Genomic DNA, 17,195 nt, shown 5'->3' with positions numbered 1-17,195 from the left:
ATTGGACAGATTGGATTTTATTAGAGTACTACACTAATATTCAAGACACTAAATTATGTGTTATATAATGCTGAGAACTTTGTAAATGATTAGATACTTTGGCTTTCCAAAACATGCCTGTTGCTGACTTCCCTGATACAATTACCTTCAGCACTTCTGTAAAGAAGACCATGGGACTGAAGGTGCAATTCTCAGTCTGCAGATTTGATTATTTGATTCTCTTCCATATGAGGATGCCTGTAACTTCAAGCATAGAAACCTATTTTGTTTCCACATTGTTTAAACTTGTCTGTAACCACACTGGACTCTTAAGTATTCCTTTTTGTTAGCTCAACAGTCGTTTGCAGTAGGCCAGCTGTGTGCCAGGATATTTACTTGATGCTGAGTGAGAGGTGTGGTAGAAGGCATTCAAACTTTCAAGACTGAATGATGCAACAGAAAGAAATGATAAGGCAGGTGACTAGGAAGGAAACAAAGCGGGTTTTATTTTAAACACAGTTAATTAATTAAGCAATGATTTAATGCAGATGAAAATAGCCCTGATAGAACCATCCATCAAGTAGTTGTACTTATCAGATGGTTAAATCTCTGGGGGGAGGTTGGATCTACATAGAGGAAGTCGTTAAGATAGAGATTTTAATATACCGTTCATTACCATGGCGATATCGACTTGTATCTAATGTCTCTCTATCTGGAAAATGAAGCTTTGTGAGTCAGTACTAAGCACATAATAATGGGGAAAAATTCCTGTCTCCCCTTCTTCTTTAAAGGCTGTTCTAGCCATCTTCTTTCTGCAGATTGACCTAGTTCCACTTCTTACTATTTTTTTCTACATAGCTTCAAGTCATACAAATTATATCATGTACAACAGCCTGACCAACTTGAAAACTTTAATCTTTCTGAATACATAAAATATTGCCTTTGATCTCAAATCCTCCACAAATTCAAAGCTTCATCCATGATCCACATATCTTTATTCATTCAGATAGTCAGCATCTCTTTCTCATAACAAAGTCCTTTATTTTTAGTAATTGTCTTATTCCTTTCCTCCACTTAAAATTAAAGAGCCCTTGTATTATAGACAGAACCAAGTGCTGAGCCATAGAACTAAAGCAGATTCATGACCAATAGAAGTATAAAAGCAATTGCAACAATTTTGCGTGTGATAATTAAGGAGGAGCTTCTTATGTTACATAAATGTTTTTCCCTTTCTAACTGTTAGGACCACACCCAACCTTAAGTGTATACATCTGAAAATAAATTTGAAGAGCAAAAAGAAGGAAGACAATAAAATGCCAAGCAAGAATGCATTCCTAATCAAGTATAGAGAAATAATGAAAATATGTATCTTCTAAGTGTAGAAAGTGCTCAGACATATAGAAAGCATAGGGAAATAATAAGGTAAGGAACTATTGTGTCTTCTTAGGAAGTCTGGGGCTGGGGAGTATGAAGACATGAAGCCTCAACACCAATATTAAAGGCCAGATGAGTCAGAGACACTGTATGAGAAATTATGTGGAATATTTATATTCATAGACAAATACAGCTCTAAACCTTCATTAAAGAAATCTATATAGACAGTGAATTGAGGTGAACACGGAGCCATTTGGCTACTCAAGGTGCAGAGAATAAGGGGCAATTGGGTGCTTATCCCTACACAGTGCATTTTTACTCCACCCTCATCTGAAGTATAAGCTAGCATTATGGAACAAAAGGCATAAAAAACATAAATATCATAAGATAGAGGGAAAGCTGCAAAATGCTGTATTCTGGTCATGGCCCAGCCATAGCAATTATGAACTCAGCTGCTGCAGCTACCTGCACTGAGTCTGCAAACTTTCAGGTTCAAGCATTCCTGGATGAACTATTGATCAGTAATGTTTTGTTGGTAGTAAAAGAGGCATTATCTTCAGTCATGTACTCATTGGGGAGCCCAATAGATTCCTTTGTATAGTTCAAATTTCAGCTACAGGGGCAGCTTTAGCTAAACTCTGTGGGTTAAAAAAAACAACACAAATGACATGAATGTAGGAAAGGGACTAGTATGGAGGAGGAAACTTAACTGGATTAGAAGAGTGATAAGGTAGGGGGTTAAGAAAAATCAGAATGCATTCATATGTGTATAAACTTGCCCAAGAAGAAACTAAACTAATCAAAAATAAAATATGAAAAGCAATTAAGAAAAGCAACCAGTGTCAACCTTTTACCTTTAGACATATATTCACATTCTGTCCACACACACACACACACACACACACACACACACACACACACACGGTATACATTTTTACTTAGAGCATAACAAAGCCAAAAACTTTTCAGCAGAAATGTAAAATTGTTAGATTTGGTTAAACAGATCTCATTGACAATGGCAAAGGAAGACTAGAAACACCTGGTCAAAGTGAGCAATGATGAATGCAACCATCGCTGAGGTGAGGTTGTCATAAGAGAGAAAACATGCTCCCAGATAGCAAGTAAATAGAATAGAAGCACTAATGCCCTGACTCTGAATGAGAACAGAGACATTACCCTAACCCCTTTACTTGCCCCCACCACCACACTGAATTCTAGATAGTCACTGAGGGGAATAAATGTCCATCCATCTGAAAACATACAGCCAGCAGATGGGGCAGTGATTTCTAAAAGTGCCAAGTACTGTTATTTTGGAGATGCCCCTGGGTAAAGCTGACATCTAGCTATTGAAATTCTGGAAGAGTAATGAGTCTAAAGAGGAAGAGCGATTTATCAGCAATTTGAAGAAAACAGTAATTAAAATCGTAGGATGAAATCTAAATGAGAGGCTGTTTAGAGAACAGGTGAAAAATACTAAAAGCAAGACTCATACAAACACTCCTCCCTGAGTTTCTTGTATAGGACAAAACACACAAAGATGACAGGGATGGTATTTCGAAAGTCTGATACTACAAAGGTCATGGGTGGAGGTGTTTTTTCAAGAAAAGCTGCCCAGCTATCTACAGTGCAGAAGAGTTCAGAGACTCTCAGGACTGCTTCTAGTACCCAAATGTACATGAGTAAATCCCTCTTCTTTGCAGACATTCCTTGGAGGCAGTCCATGCTTAAGAAGTGCTTGGAATGTCCCCAATGCTTCCATTATTCTGTCAGCCATGCCCTTAAAGTTATATCTGCTTATTCTAAACATCCCCACAGCCTACAAAACAAAAGGGCTTGGTATTTCCACGATATTTGCTTTTCAAAACGCTATGGCTTCCTCTAGTCTGAAAGCAGATTGATAGGAAACCGTAAACAATTTGGCAGTACCCTTCTTCTCTATGGTCTCATAGTCTTGTTTTATGTTTTCTATGAAAAGTGAAATACATTTCCCTAATCACCTTGGATTCCCTCTCTGCCTCTGAAACATGACTTTTGCTTTAAGTGGGCACCTGGGCATGAACAGTCAGTACATTGAACCAGTTAGAGAGAATTAAAGAAACACAAATGGGATTTTTCAGAATAAAAAAAAAAGATCTGTAATGAAATGAATCTGATGAAATGAGGGAAAATAAGAGTCAGTTCTTAGAAATAAATTATCCTTAACTCTCCAGGTGCCTCCGGGCTAAATTTAATAACTAGTTCAAGCAGAATTGCTGAAATTCTCAGTCTACATTCAGAGTGTTGATTGTTTTGTTTGGGGCTTCTCTGCACTGAATTGTGACTGAAATCTGCTTGTCTCATAGACAATAATACTAAATCATAGATCTTCATATGGTCCCAACTCATTATACCAGACAAAACTATCGTGGTCTACACAGTGAATAAAAACATTCTTTGTTGATTAGAAAATTTAATATTTTAACTCAGAAGAAAATAAACTGTGACTGGGAAAAAGGGGATGACACAATATAAATAATTATGGAGAACACACTGTAATGCATAATTTTGTTTTCTATTTTCTGAAAGATTATTATCTGTTTTGCTTATGTCTCACATACTGTTATGATCTGAAATGCACCTCCTTTAACATTACCTATACCATGCTAAAGACTTTTATTGGATATTTAGGATCTAATAATTACACTAAACAATGATTTATTGGTAACTTCTATATGCTGCTTTTAGTCAGGGTGTTTTATTACAGCAATATAAATGCAATAAAGTGGTCAAGCATATCTACTTTTTTCTGACTCCTGGATTTAACCATGCCCCCAGTAATACACAATTTTATCAAATAATGCCCATATTACAAATAATTATTTTGTTGTTCCAACTATAATCATTGGAATGAAATAAACAAATTCAAAATCAAAGGAACTCACTACCCTCCCCCTCAGATTAAAATATTACACCAGTAATACCTGGCTGTTTCCCCAGGAGCAGATAAAGCAGCTCAAGTGCCCAAGATCCAGAGAGAGACATTTTCTAATGTCCAGGCAAGTAAGTTTATTTTCTTGACTTTGCTGAGAAAAGATAGAAGAAAACAACCCAACATGGTCCCAGATGACAATGTGCCCTACTTTAGTTCTTTTACACAGATAAATACAAGGAAATAAAAGAAATGCCCATTCCTGTGTCCCACTGTTTAAGTCCCCAGTGTCTTTGCATTCTGTAAAAGGTGTACCACACATCCTCTTTGAATCTAGTCAAAGTATCCTTACAAAAGAGTATCTAGTGGGTTAGTGTGTCCCTTCCACTATGATTACCATTTTTTAATTACTAGTAAAATTATTAAGTACTAGCATGTGTCTGCACTATTAACTAACATTGTGTTCAGTATGCCATGGTCAGTAGCTTGGGTGTTATAATCTACAAAGAATGTTTCAGTGGTTTTATTAAAAACAATAGTTACAAAGCATAATACCTTCCTGGGAAAAAAAGAGAAAACTTTTATCTTAAGGAGAGAGGGTTATAATAACTCTCCAACACTATAGTCCAAACAAATAGAGAAATGCCAGGTGGAATTCAGAGGCTCTGGTGGAGAGCACCAAGAGATGTCACAAAAATACAGCAGGTGTTCCTTGAGTTTAGCTCAGTGTTTAGCTGTCAGTGTCTGGCTCTGCTTCCATTAGTCATTGGTGGAATGTTCTGTTTCCCGATTCTGGCAGTGGAATTGTAGGCTTGCACTCCCCTGATGCATGTCTAAAATCCATATATGTGTTACTACATACCATGTTTGTCTTTTTGTGACTGGGTTATCTCATTCAGGATGGTTTCTTCTAGTGTCATCCATTTGCCTGAAAATTTCAAGGTTCCATTTTTTTCTGCTGAATAATACTCCATTGTGTAAATAATTTTATCTTTGTTAAATTGTTTTTATATTTAGTCACAGTTTTTGATTTCTTTAAATAGGACTACAGGTCATTTATTAAGGGAAAGTATTCTCAAAAATAGTAGGGTGCTTCTGAGTGATAGGACAATCCCCCAAAACCCATTTGTAGCATTTTATGAATCGTAACCTGTTACTCCTTTTCATTTCTCTGAAAAAATAATGTGGATTACCATATTATTTATCTTTAAATGTCAGGAGGAAGTTGTCAGTTGACTAAGTTTTGTGTGTGTGTGTGTAAGGGTGTGTGTGTGTATGTGTGCGTGTGCATGTGTATCTGTGTGTATGTGAATTTGCTTGTGTACCTGTGTGTGTTTGTGAGTGTGTGTGTCTGTGTCTGTATGTGTGCGTAGAAACCTCTAGTGAGTCAGTCTCTTCTTACATCTTGTTTAAGAAGGGGTTTTGTTTCTCCTGCTGCACTGTATACTCCTGAAAAGCTGGCACACGAACTTCCCGGAAATCCTTCTGTCACTGCTTTCCATCTCACTTTAGAACTGCTAAGATTACAGACTCATTCCACCACATCTGGCTTTTTCACATGTGTTCCTGGTATCAAAGAACTAGTTTGGAGTCAAGTTTATTTTCTACTGTAATTTGTCTCCATACAGCTTACTTTCTTTTACCTTCTTCCTCCTAGGGATTTAATGTGATCCTTTTGATATCTTCCCATAACTTATTTCCTGTATTTTCCTGTTCTTAGAAATTTCTCTATCAACTTTTTTCCAATTAGTATTTTTATACCAGTTCCTGTGTTATTTCCCTCTCAGACCCATTGGATTTATTGCATATTTTCCACATATTTTCTGGCTTATGGCTTCTACCTTCAAAAACTCATTCACCCTTGATTTATCCTGTGATCCTCTACTGTTCTGTATTTAGGATCTCGAAACTTTATTTTGATTGTAATTATTCTATTAAAAACATAACAATCTATTGATCTTTTAATTTTATTTTATTTATGTGTGTGTGAGCGATAGATGTATATATATACATATATATGTATACACACACACACACACATATATATATATATATGTATATATATATATATATATATAGAGAGAGAGAGAGAGAGAGAGAGAGAGAGTATGCAGGTGTGTGTTGCACATGCCTGTGCATGCATATGTGGAGTTGAAAGGTCAATGTCTTCCTTTATCTCTTTTTACCTTATCAGTTGAGACAAGGTCTCTACCTGAATGTTGGAGCTTTCCATTCCAGCTAGAACAACACCCTCAGGATTTTTTTTGAAGGGGATACAGATGCTCCCATGTTTTGCCTTTATGTGGGAGTTGGAATCAAAAGTCAGATCTTCATTATTGTGGAGTAAGCATGTCACTCACAAAGACATCTCTCCAGTGTTCAACTATACCACATTGATAAGTGGCAGGAGTAAATTGTCTTTAGTATATGACATTAGTAAATTTGTCAATGGAAAATTGCTTCAGAGTCTATTATAAATAGAAGAAAGTTCATGCTGCATTTAAACAGAAATAAAAAAGTCTTGATTTTCTATTGGCTCTGTTTTTTTTATAATTACAATATATTAGAAAATACAGAATTGGTGTTCTAGAAGAGGAGGAAAGAAATTGTTTATGACAATTGTTATTTCACTAAAGAAGAAAATGGTGTGTGTGTGTGTGTGTGTGTGTGTGTGTGTGCAGATAGAATACCTTTTCTTTCAAAGCATTTCTCTATTACATGGAATTAATCTTGTTGCTAAATTGATATACATTTTAAAAATAGTCTCAATTTTTGCAATTCTCAAGAGTGTCATTATATAATATACTAACTTATCTTTTCTAAAAGTATGTTCCTCAGCTTCTGCTTGGTAAGAAAGTGCTTAGTGAGAAGACATTTCTGGGGAGACAAGATGACAAGTCAAAAGGGAGAATTTCTGCCAAACTAGAGTAAAAGAAGCAGGGTGGTATTCCAGTCATTTTAATAGGTTTATTTACTTTTTGTTATTTCTATGTTCTCATGTGTTTCAAGGCAGTCTACACTAAACAATCAGAATTATTCAGATCTCCAAGATTGTATCTCCTCCTATATCTACAGAATTGGTCTTCCAATAAAATGAAAGTAGAATAGAGGTAGGAGATGAAAGGTAACTGTCTGCTCCTGTGTGAAAACTGACATAAAATTTTCAGCATAACGGCTATTCATCTATGATATTGTACCCTCTAAAGATAAGAAGTTCAGGCATGCAACACTACCTCCTTTGTTCTGAATAAAACATAAAAAGGACTGAAATAAAATAATAGGCAAGCTGAACTCCTATCTGGAAGCTTTATGAAGAATTTGCTTTCGAGAACATCCCAGTTTGTCCTGAATTCAATTCCTTTTGGATGAGAGCTTCAGTCTCTACTTCCTTTCTAGATGCTTTCAAGTCTTGGAAGCCCCTGGCATTTCATTGCATATAGCTCTCTTTCTCATCAAAGAAATGTACCTGAAACTTTTTGTTATCAAAACCCTCTCTTGTTTGTTTGAAGAGCTGGTTCCTTCTCAGTGCTCATCTGGATGCTTAGATATCCAGAATAATGTCATTATTTGAGTTAATTGGGGATTTTGGTAACAATTTCAAATTTCCTTTAAATGGCATCTATTTGGATTAATGTTTCAATATGGAAAAGAGCTATATGTGAACCAAATAGTAGGAATTCTACTAGAACTCGACATGCATTTTTCTAACCCTCTACTCTGTTCTCTACACTCTAATTCAGGCTTTTAGATATGATTTAAAAGTAACTTTTGACAAAGGTCATTACATAGGAAGACCTATGAAAAATATCTATGAAATATAGGAAGTACTTTAATTTAGAAACTAGTGAGGTTAAGATTGTGATGGCTAATGTTGATTGTTGACTGTCAAGCCTATGAGACAAATCTCTAGACATGTCTGTGAGGAAATATCTAGATTAGGTCAAACTTGGGGAGGGAGGCAAGAACCCAAGGTGTTAGTAAGACTCCATTAGTTAGGATCTCAGATTGCACAAAAAAAGAGAAAGTGAACTGAGCATCAGGATTGATTTCTTGATGCTTCCTGTTTATATGACCAGACACCTCATGCTTGGCCTAGATACCTCAAACTATGAGCCAATGTCAATTTTTCTTCCTTCAACTGCTAATGTCTGGGTATTTGCTCAAAACTATGAAAAAAGTAGCTAAGATTAGGCCAGGTGTTGGTGGCACATGCCTTTAATTTCAGCATTAGGGAAACAGAGGCAGGTGGTTCTCTGTGAGTTTGAGGCCAGTCTCGTTTACAGAGTGAGTTCCAGGACAAGCTCTAAAGCAATACAGAGAAACCCTGTCTGGAAAAACCAAAAACAATAAGTAGCTAAAATTAGGACTTTGTATTTAATAACTCATGCTTCATAACTTGACTTTCCTTAGCCATAAGTTAAAGTTTATGTATATTATCTGTAGATCCCATAGAGAAATGGATAAAGTCACCATAGAAATCAGCAGACATGAGACACTTGGCAAACTGCAGGTCGCCACTTTACTGCTCTGTCATGATTGCTATGCTACAGATCCTGCAATCCATTTCTCTCATCCACTGTAAGTCCTATGAAATGGATTGAGAGTTCCAAAACTCAGAGATGGTATAGATTTTGGCCAATAACCTCACCTTTTTCTCAATGAATTGTTATAAGTATTTATAATAATTGTTATAAATAAGTATTTCATTACTGTAATATTGCAATATTTATATACCATTCCTTCTTTTCCCCTTTTGTTTAGAGGTTTTAGATTTTCTTAACCCCCCAAGTGGGGAAAACAGGAATGCTCAACCATCAGTAGACTCTTACTGTTAGAATAAGATATCTTAAATATCTTTTGTAAGGGCTATTTATAAAAGAGTTGCCAAGAAGATTATTACATGTGGGTATCACACCAGCTTTTATAATAGTTACGTGGGTTGTGAAAAATTCTGAAAACTAAAGTTGAGTTGCCATCTAGTGAATGTACCCACTAACCTTAATAGTATCAGGTAGAGAATGGAATGGATCATGCGACTGGGTGTCACTCACTCTTTCCATAAGACATATACAAGGTTAATGTTTTATCATCTGGAAAGTAAGTGAATGTGACACCTGAAAAGAATTCTACATTCTAGATGTTTATCATTTAAAGCATTATTTTCTAATGAGTTATATTAATCTTACTGAGGGGGGTGTAAACATTTGAACCCAGAGTATAGCAACTACTAGATATGTGCTTTATAACTTATCTCTCTCTAACTCAACGAGAAGTTGCTATAAACATTTTTAGAACATTTAATATGCATCAGCTATTAGAACTGGTACAAAAAATCCCAAAAGTATATATGTGACTTGAAAAATCGTAAGTAATTATAGGCATATTTAATGTGATAATTTCAATACTAATAGCATTATAATATCACCAGTGTGAAAGAGAAGTCTGCCTGACTTGCTTTTCTTTCCATCTCCACATTTCATACATTACTTGCATCGTAATTGTTTGGGAAATAAGTGAATGAATGCATTAGTTTTTTGGAAATGGGAAGGAGGTAACTGATATCTCCAGGAGAATGCAAGCAAAGGTTTAGTAAATTGCATTCAAGCCAAGTCTGTCTCTTTGATGGATAAATTGAATTTATTAAATCAGGAAATACATGAGTAAATGGGTGAATGGCACTTCATGCAACAGAAATAACACGCTCAAGGCATTAGAAATGTGATAGTGCAATGTATATGAGAAACTAGAACTAATGTGCTTTGATCCAGCAGTCAGGAAGTGTGTGGTCAGTCTCTTTAGAACTAGTATCATCCATACATTCAGAACATTGATTCCAGTGAGCAAGAAAACCATATGTCTAGAACTCTACCTTGTCCTTTCCCAAATACCCAAATTTGGAAGTCTTGATCAGATTTTAACAACCATTTCTTCTGGTAATAGTCTCTTAGTATCACAGGTCTCTGCATATTTATTCTGGCATTGTATCTTTTAACAGTATTTGAAATGATTTTTAAATTTTGGTTCCCATGATAGCCACAGTGAGATGCCTCCCTAGAACTCTATTTAGTTATAGGAAAGAAATAAGTTGTAGTTTGAGAGTTCAACTACGGAGCTATTATGTGGATTAGCCTTTGAAACAAATACATCAAGAAACTGCAAATGGAAGGCCAAGGAGTTTGGCAATATTTAGAATACTAATTGATCCAGGAATAATGTTGGGAAGGCAAGGTGAAAATGTAATTTTAATTAATTGATGATTCAGAGACTTAAAACCTAATGTTTATGAGTCAATAATATAAAAAGTAAAGAGAATGCTGATTCTGAAGGAAAAAGAACTAAATGCCTGTGGATTATTGGTGGTGGTGCCCATTCTGACAGGTCAACACAATGAACTCATGACTCCTGCTATGTATGGCCTGGTTTTAATGAAGAACACAAAAGAGGCATGCAAAGTTCATACCAAATCGAGGATTTGTAAGGAGTACATCATTGATTCTATTACTTAAGAGAAGTCAAGTTTTTGAGTGCTGTATGTGTTTTTCTATTTTTGAGGAAAATAATCGCAATAATTTAAAACAAATATTGATTCTAAAGGTGAGAAAATGAATTATATTTGAGCAAGAAATTAAAATTATTTAGCTTTTCTATTCAACATTAGACAATTTGTAATTATTTTTCTAAACTAGTTTTACTTACTCCAGTGAGCATGTATCCATTAAAGAGTCCCCATGATTTTGCTAAATAAATTTTGATGGTAAATCTAATTTTTATAAGGGCTGCTGTGATTTTATAAATATTTTTCTGAGCTTATGTATACATAATGTAATCAATGATAAAATAATTCTAATGTTGTGGTGCTTATAAGGCTAAATAACACAATGGCATTTCTAAAATCAAGAATCTTTTCTTGTAATTACTTATACTACCAAATTTGTAAGTCTATATTATAGAAATTTTAATTCACGAAGAAGTGAAATTTTGTAGAATGATTATATTTTTAAGATGTTTTCAGGAAAGAAATAAAGGAATATAAGGAACTGGTAAGAGTTCAACAGTTTACATCATGTGCTACTTACAGAGGACCTGAATTTGGTTCACAAGTCCTACATCACATCTCAGAAAACACCTGTTACTCCAAATTGAGGTTATCTGATGTCTTCTGGATTCCACAGGCACCTGCACTGACCTGTGTGCATATGCACACACACCCTAATACAAACACACACACATACACACACATATGCACACTATTAAAAATAAAATATATCGTGGATCTTAGGAAAATAAAGAATTCTAAATGTCTACCGAAGAAGTTCTATGAGAACAAGTGTGTATTCATGGATATTTTCTCTTTGGTTAAATCTTCCTGTGTGAGAAAGCTTTTCTTCCTCATAATAACCAACTTGCTTTGTTACTACAGGTGAAGCAAAGCTAGAAGAAACACTAGAACAAAATCAAGTTAAAAGTATATATGCATCAATTCTCATTTTTTTACTTCAATGTTCTACAAACGCTGCAAATTCTAAATTAGGAATTGCGATTTTTTTCTAGAGGAAATGTGTGTTTAAGTTACTCTAAACTTCTGATCACAGTATTTTCATCAACTAATCAACAGTCATTCTTGTCTCAGATGTGTTTCTGTTTGACTATATTCTTTCTTAATATGAAGTTAATTCACTATTATAACATGTCCAGGGCAGAGCATTTTATTCATTTCTGAATGCAAGTCATATAATGTATGCGTATTCTATATAAACACAATTTCCCTATGTTGTTGAACACTACATCACATACACGTTGTATCCTTGGGGCCATGTAAGAAAGTAGACACACCAACAATACCCTTATAAATATGGAAATTCTGAGAGTAAATACAGTATGAGAGACTTCCCTTTGTGAGAAATGACAGAAATTTCATTCAATCTCCTATGTAATATCATGTCAGGATACTCTGATTTTCCTTCTCTGCATGTTTGTGGATGACTCAAAATTAAACTAACATTTACATGGGTATTGTAATTAAAATGTAGAAAGTATTGAATTTGCAAATACATTGTGAGGAAAGTTGAGACTAAACCCTGGGCTTTGTGAACACAAGGTGCTCTGCTGCTGATCTATGCCCCAGGCCAGAATTCGCAAATAGGATAATAAAAATCAACAAGAGAAAAGAGAAAAATTCAATAACCTCCCGTGTATTTTAAAAATTGGGAAAGAGAAAAGTGGAATAGATTGTAAATTATGAGCAAAATACACACTAGTGAGAAGAAAAAGAACTTACTTAGACAGAAGGCTGGACAGACAGGCCCCAAGTCTGGAAAAGCACCTTAAGTGTGGCATTTCCTTAACTTTCTCTCATTTTTTCTTTGCTATGGTAAAACATGTGTCACTGGAATCATTAATGTTGAACACCATTCTATCAAATCAGTAAGCAGAACTGGGTGGTAGGAAAGAAAATTCCAGTTTTCCTTAACATGTATTTTACTTTTAGATTCTTTTTATCCCTTGTTTGAAATGCTCTGTCATTTTAGACAAGTCTGAAATCTCATTTGTAACAATCACTAGTGTATACTGCAACTTTCCAGCATAAAATACTCTTGAAAGCTACCTGACTGACATTCTTAATAAATTCAAAAAGAATAAACCTGTTTGGGCTCATTGCTATTGAGAATTTTCTGTTTCTTTATTAACTCCATGTTGCTTTGTATTTTTACTATAAATTGAAAATATCTGGATCACAATGACTTTAAACTTACACCTTGAGCTAGTAAAGCTGATTACAAAACATTATCTCCTTCTAAATTGTTGGGAAGATATTTACACCAGAGAAAAACAAAGAATAAAAGAACAAAGGCAAAGATGAACATATTAACATTCTTGAGTCCAGATACTTTTCAGCTATGGAAACTACACACAAGAGAGTTTATCAAGACAAGCTTTTTTTCAAACTCCATTAAATTCAGTGAATGGATTGTGAAGTAAATTGAGCCCATTATCATCTCACATTTTTATATAACATTCATAGTCACAGTGTTACATAACAGTGAGCTAACATTAAGCAAAGGAATAATTTGAATTCACATATCCATGGAGAAGGGAACTCTGCTTGACAGACAGAGCTTCCCATCCTGTTTGCAGTTCACCCATGCAGCTCCTAAGTGCCAGTGAGCCCCAAATTCTTGCATCAGCAACAAGAGAGGGAGGGATTGAGGTAAACAAGCCCACTTCACTTCAACTTGTCAGCTTTAAATAAAGGCTTCTGGAGCTGAACATTGGGACATATTTACTGCTTTCCTTTTTGTTTCCTAATCCACTACAACTTTTTAAAATTACTCTGTAGATAACTTTTAATAAGATATCTTGTCTAAATAGCCTATGGAGAATAATTGGATCATTCTGTTTGGTTATTTCTTCTTCTTCCTTTCCACCCTTTTGCCTTGGGAAATATCTCAGGTCGTCATGAGTAACCTCTGTTATCTACTAATAGTAATCTATGCCTTCTCTAGCAACTCCTAATTATCAATGCTTAAATCAGAATTGGATGGGATATCATATTTTGAGATATTCATTTTTTCTGTTATTTGTTTTCCCAGTACTGGTTTTATAGCCAAATTTTTATATTGAAAACAAATGTTTATTCAGGGGAAAATAATATAGATAATGTAAAGAGTGAATTATAATACAAATATTTTCTTCCACCAGCTACTCGAACTAAACATCTTCCTGCTTCTTCTTCACATTGGGATGGCACCCCTCTGCTCTAACCTTCATCTCACGCCATGTTACTTCTTTACTTATTTAGAGTTAGTTTTTCAATTGTCAACATTTCCCTGAAGGATATATTTCCCGAAAGACAACCCCCATGTCTTCAAGAAAAGAACAGCATCTCTTGGTGCAGAAGATAGTCATCATCAGTTGTGTGCTCCAGTGGACAAGAGGACAGACAAATCAAAGATTCCTAACTGCTACAGGACATGCTATTTTGTTTAAATGGCTTTTCTTGTGTTTCATTTCCGTTATTGTGTTTCCGTTATTTTCTACACAAACTTAGAATACTTTTCCTCATTCTGTTCTGGTCACTTAAGATGAGAGTCCTGGTGTGATGGTGAGTTAAGGAGTGTATTCCCTCTCATGGATATCCCATCGTTTAATTTCTTGAAGCCAGGAAAATATATAATTTCTAACATGTTTAAATGCACTTGAGAAGTTCCATAGATTGTCCAGAAGCAGATGCACTGTAGTCTATAAATATTTCAGCATTAGACTATCAAAAGTCAAAATTTAATAAGATGACTATCTGTAATATTTTAACCCTTATAATTTTTCTTATGTAAATAACAGTAATATCATGCCATAGTGTATTTTAATGAATACTGTGTATATTCTGCAAATATTTCCCATTCTTAATTGTTACTCTTTTAATGACTATTGTAATGTAAATGACAAGAATATATTTAAAGTTTATTTGATTTAGTTATAAAATATATAGGAAAATTATTCATGGCAAAATTGTGAAACTTGCAGTGTATTTTACAGTTTGTAAAATTCCATTAAAAATACTAACTTTTCATCTATAATAATTCAAGGTACGATAATTGCCTTCTAGCATCTGAAATCCAGGTTTTCCATCATGCTATTGCTTGCTTTTTACTTCTAACAGGCTGGTAGATAACAGTCAACTATGGCATGCAAAGCAAGGTCTTTGTGAGTCCTGAAGTAGCCATTTTACAATTAGAACCTCAAACCAGAAAGAGTCACTTCCTGGAATACTTTTGTTCTAAACTGAGGGGATTGTTTTTGTTTGTTTTCCCAGTGATGGCTGGGCTGACAGGTATGATGTGACAGATGGGTATCAGCGAGAAGCTGTTGGTGGAATTACCATCAAGCTCCAGTCTCCTGATGTCAAGTGGTTTGATGATTATTATCTGAAACTCCGGCCAGAAACAAACCTCAGAAACCCTTGGTTTCAAGAATTTTGGCAGCATCGCTTTCAATGTCGACTAGAAGGGTTTGCACAGGAGAACAGCAAGTACAACAAGACTTGCAACAGTAAGCCAATTTATTATTTCATTTAAAGTGGATAACACTATGGCTCCAATTTGTGTGAATTGTGTCAATTTGTGTGAAGTGTGTCATGGGATACTGACTATCATTTGTTAGTGATGAGAATTCTTCCATAAATAGAGTGGGTATTGCCACTTAATAGAGATAAACAGATTTTATTCTCACTAACAAAAACATCTTTGAGTAAGTGTTTACTCTATTGAGATTTAAAATAATTAAATTACAACTATTTTTAGGATCCAAAAATTTGAATGTTTTTCTGTAAGGCACTATGGTAGAAGCATCACATAAATTATCTCCAGAGTGAAACTACTCTTAACATCTCTGAAGGCAGGGTAGCTGCTCGATGCATTTCTATTACCTTGAACTAGTCAGCAAGGTTATGACACGTATGTATAAAGAATGAGTAAATAAAGGTCAAAGAGAAGGACTGTTTCTTACTTCCATAAATGGTAACAGGAAGTTTCGAGTATGTAATTAGAATGTTTTCGGAAACATAAGCCCACTAAAGCCATTATCCAGTCATGAAGCAAATACAGCTCAACAATGTGACAAATCACTACTTCAGTTAAAAGGGTACTGTCTTCAAAGTTTTAGCGTCTTATAAGTAAGGTAATAGTGCTTAGAAAAATTGCAACTCCATGTCATCAATGTTGTGAGTGATATATGGCTTAGGCAAAGGATTTGATTATATGTAGCACATCCTAAGATCCTTGCTTTCAATAGCCAGGCAGAGCTAAAATTAAAATGTAAGTCAACTTCACCAAAACTTAGTTAAAATTGATAAGGACTTTATGGAGAATTGCTCACCTTTGGAACTGAAAGTTGATGATATAGTTACTTCTTCACGCTCAGTCATTGTTTGATTTAGCTTCCCTCTGATGGTGTCCCATTGTATGATTATTTTCTGTTGAGTTTGTCTCATATATCTCCTGAAAATAGTATATAATGTGCTGTACTTCTTAATAAGCTTGCGTAGCATAAGAAACATATTTTATGTAAGACCATCTGACCCCACCTGTTCTGTCTTTATCGTCTCATCTCCTAGCTACCTCCTAATTAGGGCCCTGCCAATGAAGAATGATCTAGGTTTAGGTCACCATTCCATCTTTTGTTTGCTATTCAAAGTATTCATTAGTGTTGTAGTTATTGTTCAGAATACTTGGATATCTCACAAGCTGAAAACATGACAGAAAAGGAAAACTAGATTTTTGAGAAGTGATTATCTGAGAGAAAAAGCTTCTAGAATTTGAGAACAGAATTGTAAAAGCCAAATAAGATGAAATCTATTAGGTAATAGATTTCTCATTGAGATCCCACATAATAACATTTAAAGAAAAATAACCTGGTAAAATTCTTATTTTAAAGTCAGAGTTTAAGAAATAGGAGGAATTGTGTTTCTAAATATTTATCCTGGTGTTTAGTACATCCTGTTTTCCTTGAAAAATACCCATCATCAAAAATTATTCAAGGAAATTACAAATGAAAGCTGTATATGTGGACACAGAATCCTCAAAATAAAAGAAGTATCTAAGAACTGAAACTTGAATATGTGCTGTGAAACAGGGTGCTGAGACTTCGATCACTTGCTGAATGCAGAAGGTCTACTGGATAAAGCAGTAGGTTTAGACTCAGGAAGCCTACAAATAAATCTGACTCATAACCACTGATAGAATATAACACGCACACACACACACACACACACACACACAACACACACATACAGACACTCACGCACACACACACACACACACGCATGCATGCACGCACACACACTGCCTTTCCAAGGCTGTTCTTGATAGTAATATAGATTATACAGTAAGTACACTACTTGAAACAAGTACCACTCCTTAAGCACACAGGGGGAACCAGA

At 35.0% G+C, this 17,195-nt stretch overlaps 1 protein-coding gene across 4 annotated transcripts in view; it reads left to right on the top strand.

Annotated features, from left to right (window-relative positions):
• Window positions 1-17,195, top strand: part of Grm5 (glutamate metabotropic receptor 5) — a 456,261-nt gene that overhangs the window by 331,323 nt on the left and 107,743 nt on the right. For all 4 annotated transcript variants that reach the window (XM_013124694.3, XM_005085371.3, XM_013124691.3 and 1 more), the window contains exon 5: window positions 15,072-15,307. In XM_013124694.3, the coding sequence (XP_012980148.2) occupies window positions 15,072-15,307 (236 nt within the window). The remainder of the gene's footprint in view (window positions 1-15,071; window positions 15,308-17,195) is intronic.

This window comes from Mesocricetus auratus, unplaced genomic scaffold, assembly GCF_017639785.1.
Source record: "Mesocricetus auratus isolate SY011 unplaced genomic scaffold, BCM_Maur_2.0 Super-Scaffold_4256, whole genome shotgun sequence".
NCBI classification, from domain to species: Eukaryota; Metazoa; Chordata; class Mammalia; order Rodentia; family Cricetidae; genus Mesocricetus; species Mesocricetus auratus.
The sequence above is the reverse complement of the archived record's forward strand: the minus strand, read 5'-3'. Positions and strand labels throughout refer to the sequence as shown.